The sequence below is a fragment of the Mastacembelus armatus genome, chromosome 13, assembly GCF_900324485.2.
Source record: "Mastacembelus armatus chromosome 13, fMasArm1.2, whole genome shotgun sequence".
In the NCBI taxonomy this organism is placed as follows: domain Eukaryota; kingdom Metazoa; phylum Chordata; class Actinopteri; order Synbranchiformes; family Mastacembelidae; genus Mastacembelus; species Mastacembelus armatus.
Window position 1 is genome coordinate 19652198 of NC_046645.1, and position 27313 is coordinate 19679510.

Consider the following 27313-nt stretch of genomic DNA (forward strand, 5'->3'; position numbering starts at 1 on the left):
GATCTGGTAATTACAGGTCATGCTGACAATGTTTTAGTAATTGCACCATCCCTGGCACAAAAGCAAAGACAAAGCGGCTCATAGATTACACCACAGCATGGTTCCAAGGATCTCTGCACACACAGTACATACATCATGGGTTGCCTTTGCACTATGTTAGGTATTAATTTTATTGCTCCTCATTGAAAGTACTTTGCAAGTATATTAGTGAGGCCAACAACAATGGTCATCAATAGCACCATGAGTAATAAAAATCAGAGGGAGGGAGACAGACCTATAACAGGAACATGATGAATCACACTAGAGAAAGTAAAAATGAAAAAAATATATTTTATTTTATATTTATTTAAAATATTGAGTGCATGTAATTAAAGTCACTCTTACATATTCTCCCTTTGCCTCCTTTCCCCTGTTTTCACTAGATTACTTTTTTCCTGTCAAATACATGCTTTCTGTTTCTTTGTTCTTTTTGTTTGACCTTAGTATTCACAGGCTGTGAAGTGGGGGTGGGGGGGTTAAACATCCTCATGCTAATAATACTGTCTGTTCTGGCTACTGTAGATGTTTTTTAAGCATTTTCTCCCTTGTTTTTTGTGCTTTATGGCTGGGGGAAGGGCCATGGGATTGTTGGCTATTAGTGTTTATGTGCTGTACCAGGCGTCTGGTTGAACTACAGTGAGAAGACTGAAGACTGAGGCCCTTTCATTTTAATTACCCAGTTTTTATTTGGCTAAGTTTGACTCCTGCTGCTGAATGATTACAAAATTGCTTCCAGTTCTAAATATTGGATTCAAATCCTCCCCCACTAGTGTTGCAGTTATCACATGCTAACATTGCTGCAGGTTCTTTGTCAGATTCTCACCATTCTCTAAGTTTTGTGCATTTTCTCACACAAAATGCAAATAATTGCCTGAATCCTGTGTTCCTTCTGTCTCTGTGACACCATATTAACACTTTCAGAATTTTTCTTCCATCTCCTCACATAGTTGCTCAGTGTCCTTCCTCCTTCCACAGTTGTGTCAGACCGCCCACCACCTGTTATCAGACAAGGCCCAACCAACCAGACGGTAGCTGTGGATGGCACAGGGGTCCTCAGCTGTGTGGCATCCGGCAACCCTACCCCAACCATCCTGTGGAGGAAGGATGGTGTCTTGGTGTCCACACATGACTCCAGGGTCAAACAGTTGGACACGGGTACACTACAGATACGCTATGCAAAGGTAAGATGCCTGGACACAGGTACAAACACACCCAAATCCCAAACATGCAACATAGCATTTGGTACTATTCTGTGGCATCTGGAGCCAAGTTAAATCAACACTAAATGTATAAACATCCTTGTATTTTTATATTTACAGTATACAAGGGGTAATTATGTTTAGAATTAAGGTTTTCTATTAGTCTGCCTTTAATGTCTAAATCAGTCAAATAAACTTGACAGCTTTCTGTGTTCAGCAACGCCCTGCTGGTTAGTAAATAAAGCATGTGTTCTCTGCCAGCAACTGGTCCTCAGTGGGCTGTCAGTCTTTTGTCATGGGTTTGAAATGGAGTCTGTAAAGTCGAACAGTCTGTAGTTGCTGTCAGTCAGCAAGCACAGTAGGTTTTGAGCGTAAATTTGTGTGTGAGCTTAGGTGTGTGTTTTTGAGATGGCAAGCTGTGTGATGGGGAACATGAGACAAGCAGGGGGTGCTGACATGTCTTCCAGATGGAGGCATCATGGGGTCGGAGTTCACGTCAGTTTGCAGTGCTCTGATGAACGCTGGCATGTCTTGTGGTGACAAGATTGCAGTGTGATTGGGCCACTGGTGCGAGGCAGGAGGAGGGGATGTGTCTGAACTGTCTTCCTGCTGTAGTTGAGTAAACTCCGCAGGCACTTTACATTAATGAACTTGTCATTTCTTCCTGACAACGTTTTAATGAAGATGGTTTTGATGCATGAAGCATTGTTATTGAGTTTTAATACATTTTCACGCCTGCCAAACGGAAAAATAATAATTTTAAGGCCACTAGCGTTGTTCACATTCAGTTATTAAAGCAATTTACAGATAGCTTTCTTTTTTTCTCTTTCTCTTTACCTACACACCAGCACAGCATCCCTTAGTGTACTATGCATTAAAAAAATAGTTTGATAGAGCAGACATTTGTAAACATGTAGCAGTGTGAAAATATGCCATACACCTGTGCCGACACGGTTCTGTTTAATTAGCCTTTTACCTACAGTACCTTAATATCTCAGAAACTTGTCAGCTGATTTCAAATAAATTTGTAGAAAATTTAGGCCACAAGCCAAGAAACTGATTGGTTTTTGGTCTGGATTCAGATCCAGGTGCCGATCCAAGAATGAGAGAACAGGTTTTTTTCAAGACAATTTTCTCATGAACTGCTGCACTTTGAATGAACAAAAAATCTGGCACTAGCAGCACATGACTGTGTATTTTGATGCAGATCCAGATCTAATGCAGATTACATTTTCCATTATTAAAATAACAGGCTTAGAGCATTGTTCAGCCTTGGTAGAAGTGGAAGATGTATGAGCTCTGAGTGTTTTCCTGTGTTGTCTAGATCCTGAACAAACATGTAACTGAAATGTCTATGAACTCCATTTTTCCCAACAACGTTCTCTCTACAGTGTAGGAATATTCAAGGTTCATCTATATTTCCTCATTGTACATCGTCACCAGATCTGTTGCACAGAGCTGTCATTTCTATGTTTGATACTCAGGGGGATGGTAGAGAGCGAAGAAGGTCTCCAATTAGTCTGTGATCCTGTGAAAATATATTTAATTTGACTAGGAATGATCTGCCAGTTGGCCTTTCCAGCTGCTTTCTTGTAGTTTCTTGAAAGAGATGATACTGAGATTAGACAATGACAGCTCCCTGCTTCACGCTCCATCAGAATGTTTGTAGGTAGTGTAGAAATGGAGAGACAGCAAGTGGCAGAAAAAAGAGACAATTACCAGTTCAGGAATGTGTGGCACACATTTAAATATTTTCCATTAAAGTAAATGAATAAAATACTCTCCCTTCCTCCAGCTTGGTGATACTGGCACTTACACCTGCATTGCCTCCACACCCAGTGGAGAGGCCTCATGGAAAGCCTACTTAGATGTCCAAGGTAATCCTAATCCAACAGTTATATTTAATGTCTTTTTTTTTTTTTTTAAAGTTGTTTGACAGGTTTTTGTTTATTTATTCTGCTTTCTGTGAGAACAAATCAAATAGAGAGATGATGTTAAAGATTGGACAAGTTTTGTTTGCCAATAAACCACATTGTCCCCTGTTTTTTTTTTCCTTCTCTTTCTTTCTGGATTAAGAGTTTGGAGTCCCAGTCCAACCTAATAGACCTACTGACCCCAACCTGATCCCCAGTGCCCCTTCCAGACCTGAGGTCACTGATGTTAGCCGCACCTCTGTCACACTTTCTTGGAAACCCAACCTGAATACTGGAGCCACACCCACCTCTTATATAATTGAGGCCTTCAGGTAAAGCTATTTAACTTGACCCTCAGTGAAAAAATTATTGCATAGCCTTATTTAAACATTTTAAAATTCTCTTTGTTGTGCATCCACAGTCATGCATCAGGGAGCAGCTGGCAGACCTTGGCAGAGCATGTGAGAACAGAGTCATTTGTACTGAAGGGCTTGAAGCCCAGCGCAGTCTACCTCTTCTTAGTGAGGGCAGCCAATGCCTATGGGCTGAGTGATCCCAGTCCTATCAGTGATGCTGTGAAAACACAAGGTGAGAGCTGTATTCTAACTGACATAAGTCTGATATACAGGACACTGATGCTTTGGTTTTTTCTGCTTAAGACAGGATCACTCATTTGTTTATTTCTGTGCTTCTGTATACAGATATCCCTCCCACCAGTCAGGGCATTGACCATCGTCAGATTCAAAGGGAGTTGGGAGAAGTGGTCATCCACCTGCACAATCCCACCATTCTCTCGTCCTCATCTGTCCGGGTGCAGTGGACAGTGAGTATAATTTTCTCCATCAGTGCTCTAGTGTCGCTCTTTTTTTTTTTTTAAACACACCTGCCACAAGATACATTTTGTCTTATGGATCATTGTGATTGTGGGTCACCAAAGCTCCAAGGTTACTTTAGTGATATGCTTATGGTCAATTTGTCAGGCAACTTAACCGTGCTAATGTGCTAACATTCTGGCACCCTACAGAGGAAGGACACTGCAGGGAGCAGGCTGGAGTACAGTTCAAGTGTTCTCTGTGTCCATTTGGCATTAGCCTGAGCTGGTTTACTGGCCAGAGAGCAAAAATCTGCAGATTTGTCCACAGTGGACTCACAGCTACAGAGCCTAGCCTACTTCAGTAGGTCATGCAGTGCCACATAGCAGCATGTGGTGTGCCAGTCAATGCCCTCTAAGATTGAAAACACTTTACAGCTGTTAAAATAATATAAGTGAAACGGAAGAGGCAGCCAGCTCATGCTCTTAAGTGTAAATGGCTTACAGATGTTATAAAGGATAGGTGGGAGAGGGGGGAGAACTGTAGAAATAGAATGGGAGCCCTTGTTGGTCTTTCTTTGCTAATACATGCTAAATATGAAACACCTACAATTGATCTGGTCAGTGCATTTTATTTTTGGATTATGAGATGATACAACTGTACATTATGGCAGTTTGTGGAATGGCTCACTGAAGGATAAGAGCAGCTACTATTTTGCCTTTTGACATATGACCACCCCTGCATTCCCAGGTATTATGAAGTGTAACAGTGAGTGATGAATGGGACTAAGGAAATGTGAAAAGGATACTGACATGTCAAGACTGATTTAAAACCTTACCGCCCATCTCCTTGTCTTACTGGAATGTTGCTGAAAACACATGACATGAAGGAGACTGACACTGTAGTTAAGCACCACAGTTTTCTTGTTTTGTGGTGTTAAATCTATTCCCAATGTGGATTTTCTTAGTTTTTCATTTTCCTTTGTGTTGTGGTAAATGGTTGCAGTTTTCAGGCTAATAAAGACCACCTGAGCTGGCAGCATATTTTACAAGAGAATAAAAAAAAAAAAAAAATCACTAAAATCTTTACAAGCCAGTGCTGCTTGCCTTCCACAGAGACAAGTTGGGATATTAGCATCTTAGCATCCTGGTTAGTAGCTACTCTTCTCTCCAGTCATGCTGGATCACAAAGCAAGATAAATCCCTCCCAGTTACATTCATCGTCTTTATTTAGCTGCATGTTGTTTAACTTGTTGTACTATCTACTTCTGGTCTTCTTCCCTGACTTCAGCAGCCAGTTAGTTCATTGGAGAGCAGGACAGGATGAGGCAGCCTGTTCTGGGAGCCTGCGCCCTATTTAACCAGCTCCAGACTTAGAGGAACCTCTGGCCAATGACCTCATACTGCGGTTTGCACAAATCGCTGCTGCTCCAAATGGCGCATAGACAGTCGAATAGAGAGATGTAGATGTGGATGGATAAACGGAGGAGTGATGTGATGACTTAGCACCCCATTCTATCCAGCGCCTGGTGTATCAGTTGCACAAATCCATAGCTGTCTAGTGATGCCATAATGTATTACATTACTGTATCATTTTCCACTGTGAACTGTGAAGATCATAATCAAGTCAAGCTGACATTGTTTTTATCTATGTTCTCGTGCCATTCACTAGGTGGAGCAGCAGTCACAGTACATCCAGGGCTACAAGGTGATGTACAGGCCTTCACCAGAGGGGCTGCAGAGGAGTGAATGGGCTGTGTTTGAGGTGCGCACCACGGGAGAGGACAGCGCTGTCGTGCCACAGCTTCGGAAGGGAGTCACTTATGAATTCAAAGTCCGCCCCTTCTTCAATGAATTCCAGGGAACAGACAGTGATGTCAAAATTGGCAAGACGCTGGAGGAAGGTGGGGGGATGTGAACGTTTGTGACTGTGTGCAAGTGTGCGTTAGCGCTTGCATGTGTGCATGCATGTTTACAATTTTATATGCAGAACCTGCATGTGTGGGATCATACAACAGCTGTTCACAGCAGGCAGTGAGGGCAGGATTATGTTATGTTCAAATGTGGTGTATTCAAGCACGGAAGGGTCTTTAAAAGGCCCCGTGGAAACCCATATGCAACACTCCAGTATGAGTGTTATACTAATTTCTCATAGGGTGTGGTTGTGGCAGTCTCATGAGGTTTGGTTGAAACCCAACTGCGAATTTCAATCTGCAGTGAGCATTTGAGAGAAATGTGAGTGCTAGAATGTTTGTGTGTGGCATGTGTGGGAGTGTTTTGATCTTTTTCTGCTGCATTCTCCTTTGTTGCCAATTTTGTTGGTAATTGTTTTCGGCACTCTAAACATATTGTTTGCTCTTCCGTAAGCCGAAAAATACTTGCTTTTATAATAGTTATTCAAACTGTGACATCTTTTATGTTGCATTGATAATTATCTTAGTTTAATTACCACTGGACCACAGGTTGGCGTTCATACACCATCATACACCCCGCCATCAGACCTCCCTGTCTGCTTTGTGTAAACAATCATTTGCTTTTATTTACTCACAAAGCACTTACATTGAACATCAGTTTTCAGATACAAGCATCACATTTTTTCATTAGGCATTGTTCTTACTTCAGCATCAGCCTCACACTGAGATAAGGGATTCATTCCAACCAGCTAAATGGCATGAGGGAAAACAGGGAGAGACTGCAAGCAGTTATGGAAAAATATCTGTGTCATGTATGAAGATTTGTTTTTTATCTTTTGTCTACCACTTTCAGCCCCCAGTGCCCCACCACGTGAGGTTACAGTGACAGAGAGTGGGGACAATGGGACAGCCATCCTGGTCTCCTGGCAACCTCCTCCAGAAGAGGAGCAGAATGGGGTGGTCCAGGAGTACAAGGTAACAAAAAACAGCCAGGCAGCTACCTTAGGTCTGAGAAAGTGACTCCTACTATTGGCACAGAGCAAACACAAACAGGGATGCAGGCAGAGGACATAACAGAGAAAGAGAGAATGCGCAGAGAAAGAAATTAATTCCTGGTTGAGATGAACCTTTCACCACTCCCATATGTGATGGCAGAGGTTCAGAGACAGGAGCAGGAAAGGATTCAAAAGCAGGGACGATGGTTGAAACAGCTGTGAAGCAGTGCCATCTGGTGGAGAGGGTAGACTTACGCATCTTGTTATGAATAATGGGATAGGTTACTTTTTCTCTCCAGTGGTTATTATTGAACATGTGTGTTTAGAGGAGATAAAATAATTGGTCTTGCATGGCGTGACTGCAAGATAGATAATGTATCTTAAGTATTTATTATTTACTGATACAAATAATTGAGCATTAATTCAGCCATTAAAGACCTCTAACTACATTAAATATAACTATGCTAAAGATATTATATGATTTAGAGAGATCCATATAGAAACAGGCAGTGTATTTAGTAGATTGATGGACAAAAAGCTATAATAATGATCAAGGACAGAGAAAGAGGCATTTTGTTGGTCTGGAGTTGTGCTAATGCATCTTATTCCTTTGAGTCCCCTTTTCCTCATCCTTACTTGATCATGTTTGTCTTTTTTATTGGCCTCACTTTAGACAGCACTGTCCTCTCCTACATTGGTGTGATAGTCCTGTATTTTAATTGGAAGTCCTTTTGTGTCACAAGAAATATAAGTTAGTAGTTAGCAGTGGTAGGGGAGATGAAGCAGAGGCTGTGAAAAAGTTAAACCACTTTTCATTTTTCAGGTAATTTTTTTTCCCCCTGTTGATAGGCTTTAGAGTAATTTCATGGTTTTTAAGTCCAGCTTGAGTGTGTTCCCTGCTCATTACTGAGCCTGGTCCCCAGCGGCACTTCCACTCACCACAATTTTTATGATATACAGAAAATTTCAGGGCTTTGGAGTTCATGTCTGAAGTGGAAACACATGCACACATATATAGTACGCACCCATGGAAGTGTGTGTGTATGTGTGTGTGTTAACCTAGTTAACTGATGGGAGGTGTGGGTAAAGAGAGCAGAATGTCAGGGCTTCAGGATGTGGAGGTCTCCAGGCCTCATGCTGGGGTGAATGTTTACTTCTCCGTAACCCTGGTCTGAGTCAGCCTGAGAGACTGCTGTCCTTCCTGGGAGTGACAGCACTTTGCTTCTGCTGAAATTAGTTTAAAGGGGATGATTACTGATCCCCATTTGTTTTTCATGAGCTTATGGCTACACTCAGACATGTTATGTCTACCTCAGCTAATACTAACCCTGTGTTGAGTAGAGCCTATAAAACATAAAGCCATGTTGTAAAATGTTTTCTTACCTCAGAGATGTAACACAATACCCATAGTACACTAAAGTTTTGCAATACCAGCACCAACCAATTATAAGGATACTGACTGGTGGCAGCTACCAAATTGATTGTTATCACAAAACCATCATAACATTGCCTTAATTTCCACTTTCTCTTTGTCTATGTTATGGCAGATTTGGTGCTTGGGGAATGAGAGTAGGTACCACATCAACCGCACAGTTGATGGCTCAACCTTATCCGTGTTGATTCCCAGTCTGGCCCCAGGGATCCGCTACAGTGTGGAGGTAGCAGCAAGCAACGGGGCGGGTCCAGGGGTCAAGAGCGATATCACCTTCTTCCAGCTTGGTGAGTTGAAACAACCTTTAGTTCTTTCTCATAGGAGGTCATATAATTATTTTGTTTTTCCTCTAGTGGATACATTTACAGTGTTAGAATGTGTTTGTCCTCTGGCAATCGTCCACAAAGAATAAAGCCCAGTCATCTGACAAATAATTATGGCATTCCTCCATCATCTATATCCATTTATCTCAAATTAAGAGCTTTTCAGGAATATGATGTTTTCACCAGTAAATATACAATTATGTAATTCCTTTCTTCGTAGTAATGGGCATGTTCAAGCCCCTGCTAGTTTGTTCTTTTATTATTAACAAAACTTTAAAACCTGTAATTGAAGTCATTATGGAAGGGCCCCAGAACAGTATGATGAGTTTGAATGACAGGGAACTTTTACAGTTTTTGTGTAGTCTGAAATTGCTTTTAGCTCCAGTAACTGGCAGTGTGATCGACACTGGCACATTAAATTGCTGTGTGGCAGGGCTGTTGAGCAGGCTTCCCCACCCTCCTCCATTCTCCAGTCAAGGATGCCATTTTTTCTGCCTCTGCTTCACTTCCAACAACAAAGGCAATAATGAATCCTGCACACAGGCTTCAGACATGACATGTTATTAATGCTAAGAAACACAGTGTAGACTGCACTGGGGCTAGTTGTTATAATTTACTTCTGTTTTTTGTTCTTTTAGTCTAGACGGACAGATATTTTGAGATATTTTGTCAGTTTTATTCCCTAAAGCTCTGTGCTGGCATACACAGGAGAGGAATGGAAAACACATGATGAAGCAGAGAGAGAGAACTCCATCTGGTTTTAAATGTACGATTGAGAAGGGCTGGGGTGGGCATGAAGATGCATCAGCTGTGACTGATACAATTTCTTTTACTTGAAGAGTTCCTGTGGTGATTGTTGCCATGTTCCAACACTGGAGTGGAACAATGTGCCTTAGGGACCAGTGCTTCACCCAAATGCATTTGTCACACTCACACAGCTTGTATGCGTCATCCCAGCCTAGATACCTGTACAGTCCCTTGTGGGCTGCTTAGTCACACTGGCAGGCTCTGTTCACTTGGCCAGATACAGCCACAAATTCAGAAGACAGAGAAGTGAGAGTAGAGAGAGCTGAATGAAAAAATGGACAGAATGACTGAGACCAAGACAGGCAGAAGAATATGGAGGAGTAAAGGCAGAGAGCTAATTTCTTTGGGGAAGTGATTTTACCTCTGGCTTAGAGAGTTGATGCAGCGGCTATAACATGAATGACTTGAGAAAAAGAAATGAAACAAAATAACATGAACATGAAGAAATTTCCAAAGTCAGGGAGTCAGACAATCCAGAGTTTGTTTTTTTTTAATGTATCACACGTGAGGGACAGGCACAGAAGAAATAGACTGATGAAAATAAACAGACAGAGAGCAGGTTGTTGTGTACAGACGGTGCCTTTATGGTGAATTTCACAGTAGAAACAGCTTCAAGGTATTCACACCTCAGCTTTTCACAGATGTGCTTCAGTTTGCTAATTACTGTGGTGTCTCTATTTGACAATGATCCAACTGGATTTATTTATATGACTAGACCATCATTGCTTGGAGTGAACGACACCTCTCTGTGCTTTCTTATCCAGTTTCAGCAGGCCAGTGTGGTGCACAGGCTCTGTTTGAATGTCTTTGGCTGCTTTTGTCTGCTCACCTGCTATTGTTGACTTAGATTTCTGGTAAAAGGCTTTTGAATAATAGAGAGAAATGACTCCATTTCCACAACCCAGCCTCATGCAGACCCACTAAGATTAAGAGTCTTTTTGTTGTCAAGAGAAAAAGGAATATTCATATTTATGTACTGTGCTGACTCTCTATTTCAGTTTTAGGTTTGGAATATTTTTTATCTCATGTTTAGATTTGTAACTTCCTTTGTTTTACATGTGCCATTCTGTTTTTGCACCACCAAATGTTTTGTTTTTTTACATAATCCAACTCTTGTAATCATCTCTAATCATTCTTCCAATTTGCCATCCTCAGATGCCTCTGGGCGAATGACAGGAACAGAGACCCCAGAGAACCCCTTATCCCAGCAGATCTCAGATGTGGTGAAGCAGCCGGCCTTTATAGCAGGTATAGGAGCTGCTTGTTGGATCATCCTCATGGTCTTCAGCATCTGGTTGTACAGACACCGAAAGAAAAGGAATGGCCTCTCCAGCAGCTATGCAGGCATACGCAAAGGTCAGTATAGGAGTATAGTGGTACACTTTAACACTACCAGGAACATTTGCTTACATTTCTGATTTGCCGTGCTGGTTTGAGGTTAAAACTGGATTTCTCCTGTAAAATGCAGTGCAGTATTTATTAGTGTTTGTTCCTGTCTCAATCCACTCCTCTTCATCTTCCTCGTCCCAGCCTGGCTGCCAACCTTCCTTACATCCCCTTTGTCATAACATAGAAAGATGTCTTTGTAAAGCGCTCTAGGTGAAGTCTAACTGAAAGTACTCTCCAGTAAAGTACTTTAAGATGTGATGTGAACTCCCAATGAGAGTGCTTCATGAAGATGTCTTTTATTTCGTTTTCATACTTCTGTCAGGCTGATTCTACAAGGGTGTGTGAAGAGTGTTTTCGGTAAAGTATTTTTTGAGGTCCAACAACTCCCCTTTCAGCAACTCCCTACTGACTGTGCTGGGAAGCCGAGATTGTCTTGTCGTAAACCCTTTTTATCAAGGACATACTGACATTTTCACAAGAAGCACTTGCTGTCCTTCTAGAGAAATGCCTTCTGATATGGAGGAGTTGAGTATTGAGCAACCCTGTTATTGTGTGTACTTTCCATGTGTTTTGAAAACTCTAGCAATACCTCCTCATGTGTGTTAGCACTGCATTTTAACCCTCTTAGAGTAGACACAGCATAATGCAGTGGATTTCCACCTGACCAGAATCGATGCGACAAGGTTCATGACATACCTAACCTCTACCCACAATGCATAGAGTATAAAGAGGGCTATTAGCCTTTCGTTCTGAGTTTCATTTATGTGTGGGCTGACTTAATGTGTGGCCTTGGGCTATGCAGCTGCTGCCTGTGAGCACTACCTGCACCATCCCCACTACAGGGCTCAGGTTTACTGCTGACTGCCAGGGTTAGTGGAGATCCACCCTTCAACCTTGAGACACACACACAATAGACTGACTTAGCTGTTGCTGATTCTAATCTGGGGCTGTCACATAGAAAACACAGGATATCTCTGTTCTAGATCCAACTCAGTCATGCTAATAGTGGAAATTGTTAGTTGTGAAAGTGAGAGACACCTGAGCTAGGTTTGTCCTTAAGCTTGTGTGGTCTGTAATGGTCAGAAGTGTTGCCTTTTTTTCTGGCTTAAATTACCTTAAACTATTGTCAAAGACCAAGATAACCTTTCAGTGTTGCTATAGGAAAAATTAATGCCTGCAATGTGAAACATTTTCATCCATGTCAACAGTCTTATAAACAAAATTGTACACAATGCAATTATACTGTACTTTCATCCAAACTGAGGTCTTTCAGAGGGAATCTGTTGGAATCTGGAGTGCAATAGTGATATGTGCGCAGGTGAAGCAGAAGGCTGAGGTTACCCTCTGGCCCTATGTTCTTCTCTCTGTGCTCTTCAGGGCCATATTGCACAGACATGCCCCCCTCCTTTTCCTCCTTGTGCATCCAGACCACAAGAGGCTACAGCCTTTTTTGGCAACTGGTAACTAAGAATGTTTAATTGCAACCACATGAAGCAACATTCTGCACTCAGGGTGGAATAGGTTGAATTTGGACTGCATTTGTGCATCTGGGAGTTGTATCCTACAGTGTATGCATATATATATATATATATATATATATTAGGGCTGTCACTCAATTAAAATATTTAATCACATAACTTAATCACATGTTTATCTGTTCTAAATGTACCTTAAATTAATACTTCTCAAATTTTTAATACTCTAATCAACATGGGCATGGACAAACATGGATGCTTTATGCAAATGTATCTTTATTATTAGTGAAACTACCCTAAACATACAGCATGAAGAACATAGACGTTTCAAAGATGGTAGATATGTTTTTCAAAGAACTTGTTCATGTCTATTAAACACATAGAAAAAAGAATATAAAAAAAAATACAAGTTCCCATTATTTCTCTTTCTTTACACTGAGCCAGTTGCTGAAACAGACAAGCCAATTTAATTCACATTGACAATAAACGCAGACAACTTTTGTCTTGTCGACAGAACCATCAGACATGGTTTACTAAATGAATTTACCGATCAGAAGACCTTTTTCTTTCTCCATTTCTGTTTGCTGCTGCACTCTTTACTGTCTATGGCTGCATTTTCGATTTCCCCTATGATTTCTGTTCTACTACGGGCTAGGCCACGGGTCAAACAGGAAATGTCAATAAAATTAGTGCCGTTAAAATGAATTTGACAGCCCTAATATGTGTTTGTATATATAAATATATATATCTATATATATATTTATATATAGATATAAATAGATAGATAGATAGATAATATCCCCCGTGTGTGTGTATAAATACATACAGACCACACCAGCACCACACAGAATCAAAATCAGCCAACAGAAGGATAATGTTTAGAAGAGCCCCTTCCATATCAAAGTGTGAGGAAATGAGCTGTGTGGGTGGTGATGTGTCAGAGATGGGAACATATATCTCCCTCATGTGTGTGACCCCTGCCCAGCAGGCCTCTGACAATCTGGACCAAGATTTCAACCAGCAGCTGGCTCAACACTCTCTTTTTCCGCAGTTGGGGTCCAGGATTGTCTGAGGGGATCAAAGATTAAGGAGTAGTAAATAGCATGTGAAAACAGACTAAAATACATTTTTGAGGAAGTGTAGTACATGGTTGGGATACAGCTGTAATAAATATTTAAATACAGTACTTTAGCAGATATGATGAAGTGATGAAGCGTAGAAATTGTCCCTCACTCTGCGTTACTAATTCTACACATTGCTGATGCAACAATTCAACATTAAGTTTGCTTCCTTTCTTGTGTCCCAACAGTGCCATCCTTTACTTTTACACCAACAGGTAAGCGCCCTCTTTATGTTTGTGAAACTGTTTCTTTAATACCCTAATCAACCACATCCTAACAAATGAAAATCACTAGTGAATTCAGCAAGAGCCATTCAGTGTGTACCAGGCATTGGATATCATTAAAGATAAGCCTGGAAATAAATGTTCCAAAATCTGTTTGGGTCGTGTCAGAACATAATGTTGAAGTACAAGAGGCCAGACTACTGTGAAGCTGTTAAAACTAGAAGGAGCTTGAGCAAAGGGCTGCTTGCAACCTCATGGGATTTAAGAGACTGACAAACCACCAGAGCTCCAACATACCAATTAGATAGGCAAGTAGCAGTGGGCTATGGAGGTTATCAGTGAACTTGAGTGACACAATGTAAAACAGATAAAAGAAATGTTCTCTGTGCATGTCTGTCCCCACAGGTTTGTATTTACAGTCCTTTCTTCTTTTTTCACTTATGAACTTTCATCTGCCTGATATTCTTTGCTGCCTAGAGGTGTGTCAGAGGTGTGTGCATTGCTTAACACAATGGCAAATGAAAAGAAGTAAAACTGAGAGACAATACTGTACAATGTGTGTTTGTGGTTACACTGGCTGTTCCTGTCTGTGCAGCAGTCGTACCCAAACAGTAGCAGTGTTGTTTGTGTCTGCCTCAAGGCTTGCAATCAGAAATAATTTTGCCGTCGCACCTACTTTCATGACCTACTTGGAAGTTTTTCAGGTGAAACGCATTCCTTACTTATGTGGTTAGATTTCTGTCTCTTTGAAAAGAATGTCCTTACTTTGGTACCCAGTGTAAAACCAGGGCATTTCAGGGCAGTATGCTGATCTAGACCTAGGTTACTTTACATTAGAAGAGCGCTCCTCTGGCTAAATGCAGAGGCCAAAACTACACTTCCTGTTATGAAAAATAGACAGGCAGCTAAGGCTTTACGTAGGCTTCCTCTACCTTTTCTCCTCTCAGGGAAAATATTGTAATTAAAGTTGGAAGTTTATCTCTCCTTCACACACCAGCAGCTTAGAGCTACTTGAAAGATTCCAACTTGCAGCACATCGAGCTTCACACACACTGAACCCAAGCCAGACACCTAAAGAGCTCTGCATCTCTGTCCTTCATTAGCCCCTTACATATCCTCCTGCTCCTATTCCTGCATGTGACTCAGCCGAATGATGCCACACACATTTATTCACGTGCTCACTTGAACTGATGCGATACGCACACACATACACACACAGAAGTATTCCTCTTCTTGCTTGCTAAGCTGACAATACAAAATCACATGAATAATTGTGTGCTGACCTTTTATGATGAATGCAAACATGATGACAGTAGTAATAGTAGTAGTGAAAGCATGATAAAACATTTTGTTTTTTTTTTTCTTTTCAGTGGCATATCAGAGAGGTGGAGAAGGTGTAAGCAGTGCTGGCAGGTAAGAGTTTATTAAACATGAAACTGTATCAAGTATTGGGAAACTGAATAATAAACACAATAGGATGTTTAATTCCCGATCATGTAATTAAGGTGGAGCAAGTGGAGTGTTGCTTGACAAAACACTAGGGGGAGTGCTGTGCCTTTCTAAAGTTGCAGAGCGCTGAGGGGTAAGGAGGTGCATTAAGCATGATTCTAACGGGAACAAAGCACCATATAGTCTGACAGGAGCCCATTCTGATCCCATATAGTGAAGAGCCATATCCAACCACAAGGCTGTGCCAGAGCATCACCATAAGGGACTAATAGAGACACGTTATATGCATGCACACAGCACACCTCTTCATGTTGTGGAGTTGTGCACAAGCAGCAAGACTATACAGAACTGGGTGTGGCAAATGCTGCATCAACAGTTTAAGCAACTGCAAAAACATGAAAATCGAGTGCAGCGTCAAAACAATGGGAATTTGTAACAATTTGTTGACCTCTCTTTACTCAGAGTAGAGACTGCACACAATATGATACTGTAAGCATGTTGGAGTATGTGTATGTTCATGTGTTAATGAATAGTTAGCTTGAAGCCATCAGCAGTAAATCCATATTCATTCTATTATCCGGTTCTGTGATTGAATCCCATATGGAGCATGGCTGTCTCAGCTCTCCACACAGACAATGGACATTCAATATCAACATACAACTGCCAGGGTAATTGAGGAACTATTGTGAGACTGTATTTGGCTGTACAAGACAAACGTGTTCATTACCCAAAGAAATGAGTCATTTGAGTATGGATGAGAAAATGTAGTTCAATGCTAATTCACTGTTAGGATATGCAAACTAGGAGTCACTCTGTGGAGATGTGAATACTGAAACAATATATGTCCGTGCTAGACTAGCCTGCATTCTCTTTGTATGCTACATTTATTCATTTCACAACCAATAAGGATGGCATTTATTCCTAGCTACTGTAACAGTGTTTAGGCCAAGGTCATGTTTAACAAGTGATCTTGTATTGTACTGGGATTAAAGGTGAAGAAATAGGACTGAAACATGGGAATGGTAAAGATGAGTGGCCAAATGATGATGTGAAGCGCTGGCCTGCATGTGTTTTTATTCTGGTGCCAAAGTTTATCTCTTTTCTTTCTGTAAAGGGGGAAAAAAACTTTTTAAAGAAAAGAGATGTTGTGTGATACCATGGAATCTAATATGGCAGTTGTGGTTCACTGTTTAGGATGTTCATTTTGCAACATTGGGAGTGAATTTTATCTGGCTGTCTAATCCAGGTGAATCTCAAAATACTTACGAGGGCTCAGGGAAAGTGACACTGGCTGTGGGCAAGTCAAGCACACACAATCTATTTAGCTAGGCTTTGTTCTAATGCTCTTCTCAGGTCTGTGTGTGTGTGTGTGTGCGTGCGTGTGTGTTGCCAAAAGGCAAAAGTACTAAAGCTGGATTTCTATTCTCAGCTGGTGGATAAATACACTCCACATAATCTTCTCTTTCAAATATTATGTTACTGTGGGTGTTTCAGTTCACTCGCATAAATGTAACTGTGGTGTTGGCTCAGTCTTTACTATTGTTAACAATTTGGTCTCATTTTTTGCAGACCAGGTTTGCTAAACATTGGGGAATCTGCCACTCAACCATGGCTGGCTGACACATGGCCCAACTCCTGCTCCAACCACAACGACTGCAGCATTAACTGCTGCACTGCAGGCAATGGCAACAGCGACAGCAACCTGGCCACATACAGCCGACCAGGTATGTAGTGTCGAGCTTTCCATTTTCAGGTAACAACCAAAATCAAAGTCCCTTCAAAGGAAGTGATGTAGTTCTTGAAAAAATAACTATAGAGATAAGAAATGTAGGAGCTGGGGGACTCTACAGTGCAAGAGGAAGTAAAATCTGATATCTGGGTTATCTCCCCCAAGAGTTGTTCTGTGTATCTCTGTTTTGTGTAGGTCTCCACAAGAAAAACCTGGAGAAATATTAGGATTAAGAGTGCCTGTGTGCTTGTGTGTTTGATTTATCTGAGGTTAAAGTAGAGCTGTTTTAGGAAGGAAATAAAAGGAGCACACTGAGAGGGGCTCAGGGCTTTGCTCTGTTGCTAATCGAATTGCTCTGCTGATTTCCATACTGTTGTTATAGCCGGTAATGTAATTTCCCCTAAGTGCTCAGTTATTTAAGAAATGTGCAGTAGGCGAAGAGGTCAAGGCTAGACTGCAGACGGTGGCCAGGAGAAGGGGACCAGAGAGAGAGAATGATAGAGAAAAGTGTGCCTGGAAAACGAAAATGAAGGGAGAAGAAAGCAGTCATGAAGAATCAGCATATTCTAAAATATACACTGAGATGTATGGATGGAAGTACAGTAGAGTGTGTGAGTAAGTTTAGGGAGAATAAGTCTAGGGAAGGTGAAAGGAAAACAAAGATTTATGGAATACCACCAGGTCTTACATTTTATTCAGCATTACTACAGATGTCAACAAAACTGAGCAAATTTGGCCCCAAAATCTTGTTTCCTACGACTATACAACCCACACCACACTTACACACAGACACAGTGACTTACCTGAAACGAGAACAGAGTAAAAAGTCGAGCCAAAAACATCAGCTTGGATGATACAGGGCTTAATGCTATTAATTTTAAGCTGTGGCCCAAGTCTGAAACAACCATATCCTTGGAAACTTGGATTGCAATGAAATGCTTTAAGTTCTAAATTATGCACTTTGGGACTATGCCTTTAAGAGCTGTCTATAATTCTTATCCAGCTGTTTGGCCTAATATTCCTCCAACCATTCAGTAGTTTCTCCTTCCTTCCTTTCCCAATGAGGATTAATAATTCATTTTGTGGACGTTTTAGTCATTCTTTTTTTTTTTTTGTGCTAACCACCCTTCTGAGGTTGAATTGTTCAGCTCTACCTTAACATGTTGTGAGATGTTTAACAGGGAATAACAGACTAAAGGCAGCCCTCACTCCTCACATGATACCTCACTGTATGACACTAAGGAGCTTGCCAGACGCATGCTTTGTGTGTGTGCTAAACCTAAACTCCGTGAACATTAAGAGGATCACTGACTAGGTGACAGAGCAAAGAAATAGGAGTTAATGTCCCTTTATCTCAGCCATAGGGGCGCTTTCACACATCAACCTTTGAAGTGTCAAGCTGTTCTGTGCAGCTGAAATGTGAGGCGTATGGCACGAGCAGCGTGTACCTATGGCCGTCCTTGGTATTTACCGCAAGGCTGGCTCTCAGATCTGCTGGAGGATTTGAATATTTTATGAGCCAGGGAAAATTGGATCTATCAGTGGAGCTGTACTTTTACTGTACACCTCATTCCAGGTCTTTGATACAGACATGTCTCTCTGTCCCTCTCAATGAGCCAAGACGCTCTTACCATCACATGGAAAAGAACAGAGATGACACCCACACTGAGTCATGGGTGAGACTGAGAAGAGACTAAAGAAAGAAAGGTGTAATACCACCTGTGTCACTCACATCAAGTAGATCATCATTTGGCATACAAAGCTGAGACGTTAAACAGCAATATAGATAGTGCTCAGGTGGGCAAAGGAAATTTTAAAAATTTTCAAAAATTAAAAAATTTTGAAGTTAATATCTAAATGTCTTTCATTTTCCTCAAATAGATTTGTTCACTATTTAGTTTTTTCTGTAGTGGATCACAGAAGCCCTATTGTTTTACCAAACTGACATACTGCTGCAAATCCCATCAGCAGTAAGCAAGATTGACTAAAACCCCTCCTCATGTTCTCCAGCCGATTGCATCGCCAATTATAATAACCAGATGGAAAACAAGCAGACCAACCTCATGGTGCCAGAATCAGGAGTCTACGGAGATGTAGACTTGTCCAACAAGATCAATGAGATGAAGACCTTCAACAGCCCCAACCTGAAAGACGGACGCTTTGTGGGTCCAGGAGGCCAGCCGACACCTTACGCCACCACCCAACTCATCCAGTCCTCCATCCTGGGCAACAACATGAATTCAGACCGAGGAACCGGAGGGAGTGGAGGTGGACTTGGGGGTGTAGGAGAGGTTAATGAGAAACACTGCTGGAAGCCCACCTCTGTCCAGCAGCAGAAAGCAGAAATGGGTTCCCAGCTGCAGTACAACATCATGGAGCAAAACAAGCTGAACAAGGGTGAGTGTGTGGAATACCCAGCAGCCATGGTTAAAGAGGTCAACTCCAAGCCATGATCTTCCTCCACCTGACTTTTCCCTCTGTTCTCTTCTCTTTCGGCTCTTTCAGCGTCACTGTGGACGCCTGTAAAAGCATTTCATACACATATTTTCTTTGGTTCTGTCTCATTTTTTTTCAGTCAACATAGGTGTCATCACCCTTTCTTTTTGCCTGTCTCTATGGCATTCACCTCATCACCCTTTATGCAACCATGTATAATCTTTGCCACTAAATGCGGGCCAGTCCTGAATTGCAGTCATCTTGTGGTATCTGGGTTGTCCTTTTGTGATGAAGGGAGGTGTGAGGGTTTAACTTTGGTGTCAGATTTCAAAAGACAAGACAAAGATAACTGTTGAACCTGTAGATGCTTTGAACAAAGTTCTCATCACATTATTGTACCTGTAGTGAGGAACCACATCTGGTGTGACCATTTTTGAGATTTTTGTGTATATATGCATATGTTCATGCATATGAAGCACAAACTGCATGCCTCTTGTCATGCATAACATTGTACACTGCAATGCTTGTAATGTCATTTTATGGTAATGATCATTTTATATTTCTGTTGTGTGCTGTACTGCTAATCAAAAATGGTCTTTTCATTTCCTTGTTCATTACAAAGTTGCTGTGTGCTTGAATGTTTTATATTTGGCAAGATATCTGCCTAAGGCTGCACTGACCATACACTCCATTTTTCTCACCATCAGACCGCTACAGAGGAGGTGACAGCCCTATGCCAGCCACTATCCCCTACAACCAGACCCATGACAGCCACACCGGGGGCTCCTACAACAGCTCTGACCGTGGCAGCAGTAGTACCTCTGGTAAGATAGCTGGGCCATAAAAAAGTGAAAGATGAAATGTGCAGGAAGTGTAGTCAGAGTTTATAAAAATCAACACATCCAAAGACTTTTGTGTTTTAGGGCTGTCAGTTTTATTCTCCTGACTCCTGTTTGCCAAATTATTTTCCCAGTGAATTATTGTTGTGAAGAATATAATTGCATACAGCACCCCAGTTACATCTGAAATCTGAGTTTTCCTGAAAAGCAGTAAATCACTTTGAGATGCTAATAATGAATGCTTTAAAATGATAATTTGATTATTATCCATGTCAGCCTATCTCAAACAGAAATTGAACAGGGGATGTCTTCAGAAAGTGGAAAATTGCTGAATAAAAAAAAGAAAAGGAAACTGACAATAACATCCACATAAAAGGCATAAGTGCCATGGCACAAATTTTCTTGTATCTTTTGTGTTCTGGGTGCAATCCCATCCAAGGGATTTTTGTTTTGTTTTGTTTTTGCTGCTTTCTGTTTGTCCTTGTTTATTAATTAGCTTTACTTTAATACTTTAATTCAAGTATGGAGCACCGTAATTTCATCAGGCCCTCAGTGTCAGTCTGTGGACAAGGACAAATGATAACACATTGCAGACAGCATGCAACACTGCCACCTTAATGCCATGTATCCATTTTGATATTGCATTTGGAGTTCAGGCCATTAAGGAAAAGCCTTTAGTGCTCAGTGTACCTCACAGCTCATTGGTTTACAATTCTAATTCTAGTTTGGTATTAATATGAACCCTATGAACCATTTGTGCAGTTTTCTTCCTACCTTTTCTCTTGATGCTGGGCAATACCACTGTAGGCAAATGTGTTTGATAGTATTTCCCAGTATTAACTAATTTTTGCACATCTGCATAAGTTGTTAGGCTTTTGCCCTCCCAAATTTAAAATAATCTCTTCATTAACAACCAGTCCTGTTGATGTGCAGTGAATTCCTTGCTAATTACCTTGTGATTTTTTTTTTTTTTTAAAAATGAATAAATTAAGTGTTTTGTGACAGAGAAAATATATATATGTGTGTGTCCTGTGACTGATGAACTGCTTTTCCCCCATTTTTCTGAGCAGGGAGTCAGGGTCAAAAGAAGGGAGTGCGCACCCCCAAACTACCCAAACAGAGCACAATGAATTGGGCTGACCTTCTACCCCCTCCCCCAGCAAACCCACCCCCAGGTCGAAATGCAGAGGAGTACTCTCTATCAATGGAGGAAAGGTGGGACATGTCTGCACACACTCAAAGACACAGACAATCTGACAGGCATGCACACACAATATTTAAATTCTTTATTCTTCCTGCCTTTTCTCCTCCTCCTCCCTTTCTTCCATTCATTAGGTGCATTCACCCCCAGGGTTTCTATCTATTACTGCAAGTTTAATGTCAAACCTTAGAAGGGTGACATGAATTTTTAATACTGGCTTCAAGTATATAAAAACATTTATGTTTTCAGTGAGTATGGAGATAAAAGTTTTTTCTGTCTATTGGCAGCTGTGATCCAAACATGCAGTGCCCCATGCCCTCCTCTCGCATGTACCTGCAGCCTGATGAGCTAGAGGAGGAAGAGGAGATGGAGAGGGGGCCCACTCCTCCCATCCGAGGGGCAGCATCTTCCCCGGCTGCTGTATCTTACAGTCACCAGTCTACAGCCACTCTCACCCCTTCACCGCAGGAGGAGATGCAACCTATGCTCCAGGACACTTCTGACAGCCATGAACGCAGGTACACCTGCATGACATGAACCTGTGTCAGTTTTATACATTTATTTATATATTATTATGGTGTATTCTACAAAGTAGCTGTTTCTGCAGTTTGTCTGCACTGCACTATAATATATAACTGAACTATAATAGTTCTTGGAACGTTATATTGGGAGACTTTTTTAGCTCCTACTTTGTACTTTTCAGTACAGTCAGAACCACAAGTGATGTATGTTAGGTTGATTCTTCAAACGCTAACCAAAGTAGCACCGACAACCACCATTTTTAAAAGATAATTTTAGTAGTGTAAACAATAGCTTTTGACATGGAAGAAAAATGGATTGATGTCTGGGCTTGCTACATTGAGAGAATGTTCAGAGAGCTCTTGATGGATCAAAGGGAAACATGAAAATTTTTGGAGAGTTGTTGAATGTTGAGCAGAAGTGACGTCACTACACCTGCCATCAGTGTGCTTACGTTACTTCAGTTTACAGGTGGTATGAATGCAAACAGAAAAAATGCCTTTAAGGTCTGTAGTTGTCAGGTCCATCCCTCAGTGGGGTATTTCCTAACTGTTTAGTCCAAAAGGGCCTCAAGTCTTTTTAAAGAAAACACCAATCTTTTTTTTTTTTTTAAACAGAAATCATATTTGCTCAGGACAACTTAGCTACATAACTACCTGTAAAATTAGCAGTGTAGTCCTATTATAACTGATGGGCTAAACTTACATTTTATCTTATATGTTTTGGGTTATCTTAATTTATCAAAAATATTCTAAATTTGATGGGATTCTGATACCATGTTGTTCTCTCTTATTATAGGCGCCATACTGTGAGCCCCCCACCCCCTCCGAGGCCCCTGTCTCCTTCACACACATATGGGTATATCACAAGCCCGCTGGCCCTGGACACAGACGGTATGGAGGAGGAGGACATAATGGAGGAAGACGAGGAAGGTGATGAGACAGATGCAGAGGTGGCCAAGATGCACTACCACCATACACACCCCCATACCCACCCTCACCATCCCCAGATGCATCCGAGAAGGTTGCTGCTACGAGGGCTTGAACAAACGCCTGCATCCAGCATGGGTGACCTGGAGAGCTCGGTGACGGGCTCCATGATCAATGGATGGGGTTCAGCCTCTGAAGAAGATAATGTCTCTTCGGGGAGGTCCAGTGCAGTCAGCTCATCAGATGGATCCTTCTTCACTGATGCCGACTTTGCTCAAGCAGTTGCCGCAGCTGCAGAGTATTCAGGCCTCAGGGTGGCCAAGTACCCCAACACACAGGGCCAGGAGGTCGGAGGAGCTTCAGGTATGTTTTATAACGTCGTCAAGAAATGTTATTTCAAAAATGGAAAAGGTTAACAGTTCATTTGTGTTTCACAGCACGAAAATACCAAATAAACCCATCAGGCCACCGTCCTGGCAGCCCAGTGTCTACAGACAGCAACATGAGTATGGCAGCTGTACACAGGAGGCCTCCAAAAAAGCAGAAACAGCATCCTGCAGGCCATCAAGGGAATCAACGACGTGAAGCCTATAATGAAGGTACACAAATGATTAAGTTAGTATTAAAAAAAACATGCAATTATCAAAAATTATTTCAGTTTTAAAACCTAATGAAAGCTTATAGAAAACAGGCTTGCTCAGTAGGAATGCTTCTTGTATAATTAATTATTTAATTGATTTAGCTTAATGAATTAAATAATTTATCTTAAGAAATTAATTAAGCTCTTTCAGTAGCAGTAGCTGTGTCCCACATGGCCCAAATGGCCAGTTTGTATAAATGACTCTTTCCCCTCTACAGATACTGAATGTAATAGTGTAGTGTACTGCAATGTAGTGTCAGTAAATGCCTGACTGTCATCATCACACATGTGTTTATGCACACATATACATGGCATCAGTCCTAATCTGTGCTGGTGCTGAACAGATCAAGCTAGTGTTGGGCTGGAGGCCAGGGCCATGAGGGTGATGAATCAAAGGGGCGCAGCTCTCTCAGGGGAGCTTTGCCTAGTTTGGCTGACAGTGGGATGCCTCTTCACTCTAGCCACTAATGAAATTGATCCAGGTGCTTTGGCTCACACTGAAGTGCCACCTTTCGCTCAGCAGGGGCCAAACATAAACCTAACAGAGGCTAAATACTGAAGCAGCTGTACACAGAAGAAAAAGCTTTAACCTTGTTAAGTAAAAGAGCAATTGACTTTTTATGGCATCATTCTTTACAACACTCAGCCTACCAGTGGAAAGCCCTGTTATTTCTGGTTGTTTTCTCTCTTGTCTCGAGCTCATTTTTTAAAAATGTACCTGTATAGAAGTGTGTGCATGTGCACGCTTTGCTGTGCTGAGTATGTGCTGTCCCAGAGCTGGCTCTCCTCTTAGTGTCAGGTGTCCTTGAGTGTTGGAAGCACTTGACAGGGAGATTTAATATCCAGCTCGCTGGGAGCCAGACCAGCTATATCACTGCAGAAAATCCAACCAACCCCAATCCACCCTCCCTCTGAACCTCTACCTCCTGCCTTCATCCTTATATCCTGCCTTCTTCCCCATCCTCTGCCCCTCCCTTTGGAGTGATCCCTCCATCCCTCTCTACCTTCTCCTCTTCTCCCATGGTCCTCTCTCCTCTCTCTTTGTTTGAGCAGTGAGGGGGCGGACTGTCAGCTTTTCAGCTCTGTCTGTCCATCAGTCCTCCTGCTGATTGCATTTGATCTGAATGGATTGTTTTTCATTTGGAGGTTATTGCCTCCCCCTGCCCCCAGTCTTTCCTTCCACTTCCACCCTACACACTCCATCTCTGGTCTGAAAGACTGGTTTGGTGGTGGTAGGCAAGGGAAGGTGATTTAATGTCATTTGAAAGGAGAGAAGGAAAACAATGACATTGTTTGGTACACATACATAATATGCTGGAATGTGCACTCCTTTGTATTTCTATTATTTGTTTTATCTCATTTCCAATTGAAGCTACTATCCATCTATATATAATTCATATTGCATTTGACTCTAATGCCTTCGCATACCTCTTCTCTAAACTTAACCCTTTCCTGTCTCTTTCGATCTACCTCAGTCTTGTCTGCCTAATTAACCATCAGCCCTCCAATACCCTCTCCTCGGCAGTCCCAGAGACACTTGCTGATATTTCCTCATAAATCTAACAGGCGCTCTTCTCCTTTCTGGTAGTGAACTATATCTCACAGACTGTGGCATTGATCGGACTCTGACTGAGTCAGGACTCAGGAGGCAAGAGAGATATTAAAAAACTATAGATGCTTCTCTGCTGTATGATATTGACTGGCCCCTTTTTTGTATTCAGGAGGAGTGGATGGAGGTGGAGGATAATCAGAAAAGTGTATTGAAGCAGGCTGATTCCGACACAAAGGCGCAGCAAAGACATCACCTGCCCCATTAGCCTTTTGTGTGTTAACGGAAAAAAAGAATAAAACCTTTGATTTTTCTAGTCCAGTGTTGTACTATGTGGAAAAGTCTATATGGAAGCCTTTGGGATACAAGAAAGTTGTAAGAGTTGACACTTTTTACATTTATTAACTTTATAATCCTTTGTGGATTAGTCAAAACCTACTTTCAGGTCAGAAGCTCATTAGAAGATGAAAAGTCATTGATTGCAGGCAGACGAGGCTTTTCTCTCAGCATTTTGTTTAGATGGCTGTGTGATGTGTGAGAGGCCAGGCGCCCACTGGCTGGCCTCATATGAATAATGGCTCAAGGACAAGCAGCATTGATTCATCGACAGGGGAAGTCGAGCAGGTCAGAGAGCCAGCTGCTGACCGTCACGCTCCTCTCTTCCTCCACTTTTCCCTCTCATTCAATTCTCAGACCTCTGGCCAGATTCAGCCTCTCTATCTAGAGTCATCTCTTCTGTTTACTGTCTGTCCAGAGATGTTTCTAAGCAGCATTGCTAAATGTACAGCTCTGAGTGTATGTACACACACTGCAGCTGTGTTTGTGCATCACCTTGCAGGTGTGAGACAACTAAGTGGTTAATGTGTTCTTACTTCCTGTGTTTATCCTTTAGAACTCCCACCGCCACCCATCCCACCTCCAGCTGTGCTTAAGTCCCCTACACACCCTTCCAAAGCGGCCATGGAGGGCCGGGGAGTGATTTCCCACAAAGCAGGTGAGGGTCGAGACAAGAGAGGAGGAACAGGGGGCTGTCGACCCCGAGAGGGCTCAGACCCCAGAACCAGCTCATCTGAACGCAAAGACATTCAGGAGAGGCAAAAGACTGCTCATGGAGGAAAAGGGAATAAACATGAGGGCAGTGCTGCCAGCAAAGCGCGCCAACAAGCAGGTACTACAACAAGCATAATACAGTGGGGCTGCACCTATCGATCATTTTTGGAGTCGAGTATTCTACCGAATATTCCAGAGATTACTCGAGTAATTGGATAAAACAGACTTTTGCATTTGTAAACAGTATTACTATTGTGTAAACAACATGTTACCTTAAAATGACATTACCTTGTGTCGGCTCCGCTGGGTGAGCTGGTCTGGTTCACAACTGGATGCTTTCTATACAGATGTTGAAGCATTGATGAAGTGCTGTTGTAGTTAACCAGTTTTACTTTACAATACACGCATTGCACCGTGTTGTCATCTTATTTAAGTTTGAAATGATCCTAAAATTTGGGCATTTTCTGCCTTTTACGGATGATTTCGCTCTCTGCCATAGCACCAACTTTTGATATGGAAATGCGTTGTGCGACAGTAATTATGGTCCGTGTGGAACAATGATCCCAATGTGTAGCAGGTCCTATAACGCAAGTGATGAATACTTGAATACGTGACGAATACTTGAGGCAAAGAATTTGCCTCAACGATTATTTGTAATCAAATTCATCGATTTACTCGAGTATTTGGTGCAGCTCGATAATATAGTGTGTTATATGTGTTTGATTATAAAAGTCTTAATTCACCCTATAATTGTTCTGTCCCTAGGTCAAGAGGACATTCTGCCCTATAGCCGACCACAGTTCCCCACAGTCAACAGCCCCCGAGACCCCAGCTCCTCCAGCTCTATGTCCTCTAGGGGCTCAGGGGGCCGGCGGAGAGTAGAAGGAGGCCGCAGGAACCCTGCTGACATGGGCCTCAACACCACGGGGGCCTTCCAACCAGGAGATGAAGAACTGGAGGTACAGACTGTTATCACATACATGATAGTGTTTCTGCTACATACATTTTTCATACATTACTGCCACTGTTTCAGAATTTTAGGAAATATTATGACATTGGAATTACACAACTCAGCAGAGGGCTTTTAACTTGAAAGAATGGATACTAGACGTGGAGACATGTTAGCACAATTTGCTGAGGCATTAGGGAGAGAAGGAAGAGAAATGTAGAGTGAAGTAGCTCATGTTACTCTAGAATCCACCAAAGGCAAAACAATTCCTCTCTCTCTGACTTTCCATTGCATGAAGGCACCTCTTTCAAAAAACAAAAGCTGTAATAATACTGTTTATTAGCACTTCTGTTTTATTGGCATGTCCTTCAAACACTACTAC

General features: G+C 41.8%; 1 protein-coding gene across 2 annotated transcripts in view; it reads left to right on the forward strand.

The window, feature by feature from the left end:
* robo1 (roundabout, axon guidance receptor, homolog 1 (Drosophila)) overlaps positions 1–27313 on the forward strand; it is a 157285-nt gene that overhangs the window by 127462 nt on the left and 2510 nt on the right. For both annotated transcript variants that reach the window (XM_026294513.2, XM_026294521.2), the window contains exons 10-29: positions 1015–1220; positions 3034–3115; positions 3315–3483; positions 3573–3739; positions 3853–3974; positions 5635–5866; positions 6729–6850; positions 8418–8589; positions 10588–10788; positions 13606–13632; positions 15012–15054; positions 16660–16814; positions 18830–19216; positions 19963–20079; positions 21165–21309; positions 21583–21813; positions 22613–23106; positions 23181–23342; positions 25825–26100; positions 26748–26941. In XM_026294513.2, the coding sequence (XP_026150298.1) occupies positions 1015–1220; positions 3034–3115; positions 3315–3483; positions 3573–3739; positions 3853–3974; positions 5635–5866; positions 6729–6850; positions 8418–8589; positions 10588–10788; positions 13606–13632; positions 15012–15054; positions 16660–16814; positions 18830–19216; positions 19963–20079; positions 21165–21309; positions 21583–21813; positions 22613–23106; positions 23181–23342; positions 25825–26100; positions 26748–26941 (3704 nt within the window). The remainder of the gene's footprint in view (positions 1–1014; positions 1221–3033; positions 3116–3314; positions 3484–3572; positions 3740–3852; positions 3975–5634; positions 5867–6728; positions 6851–8417; positions 8590–10587; positions 10789–13605; positions 13633–15011; positions 15055–16659; positions 16815–18829; positions 19217–19962; positions 20080–21164; positions 21310–21582; positions 21814–22612; positions 23107–23180; positions 23343–25824; positions 26101–26747; positions 26942–27313) is intronic.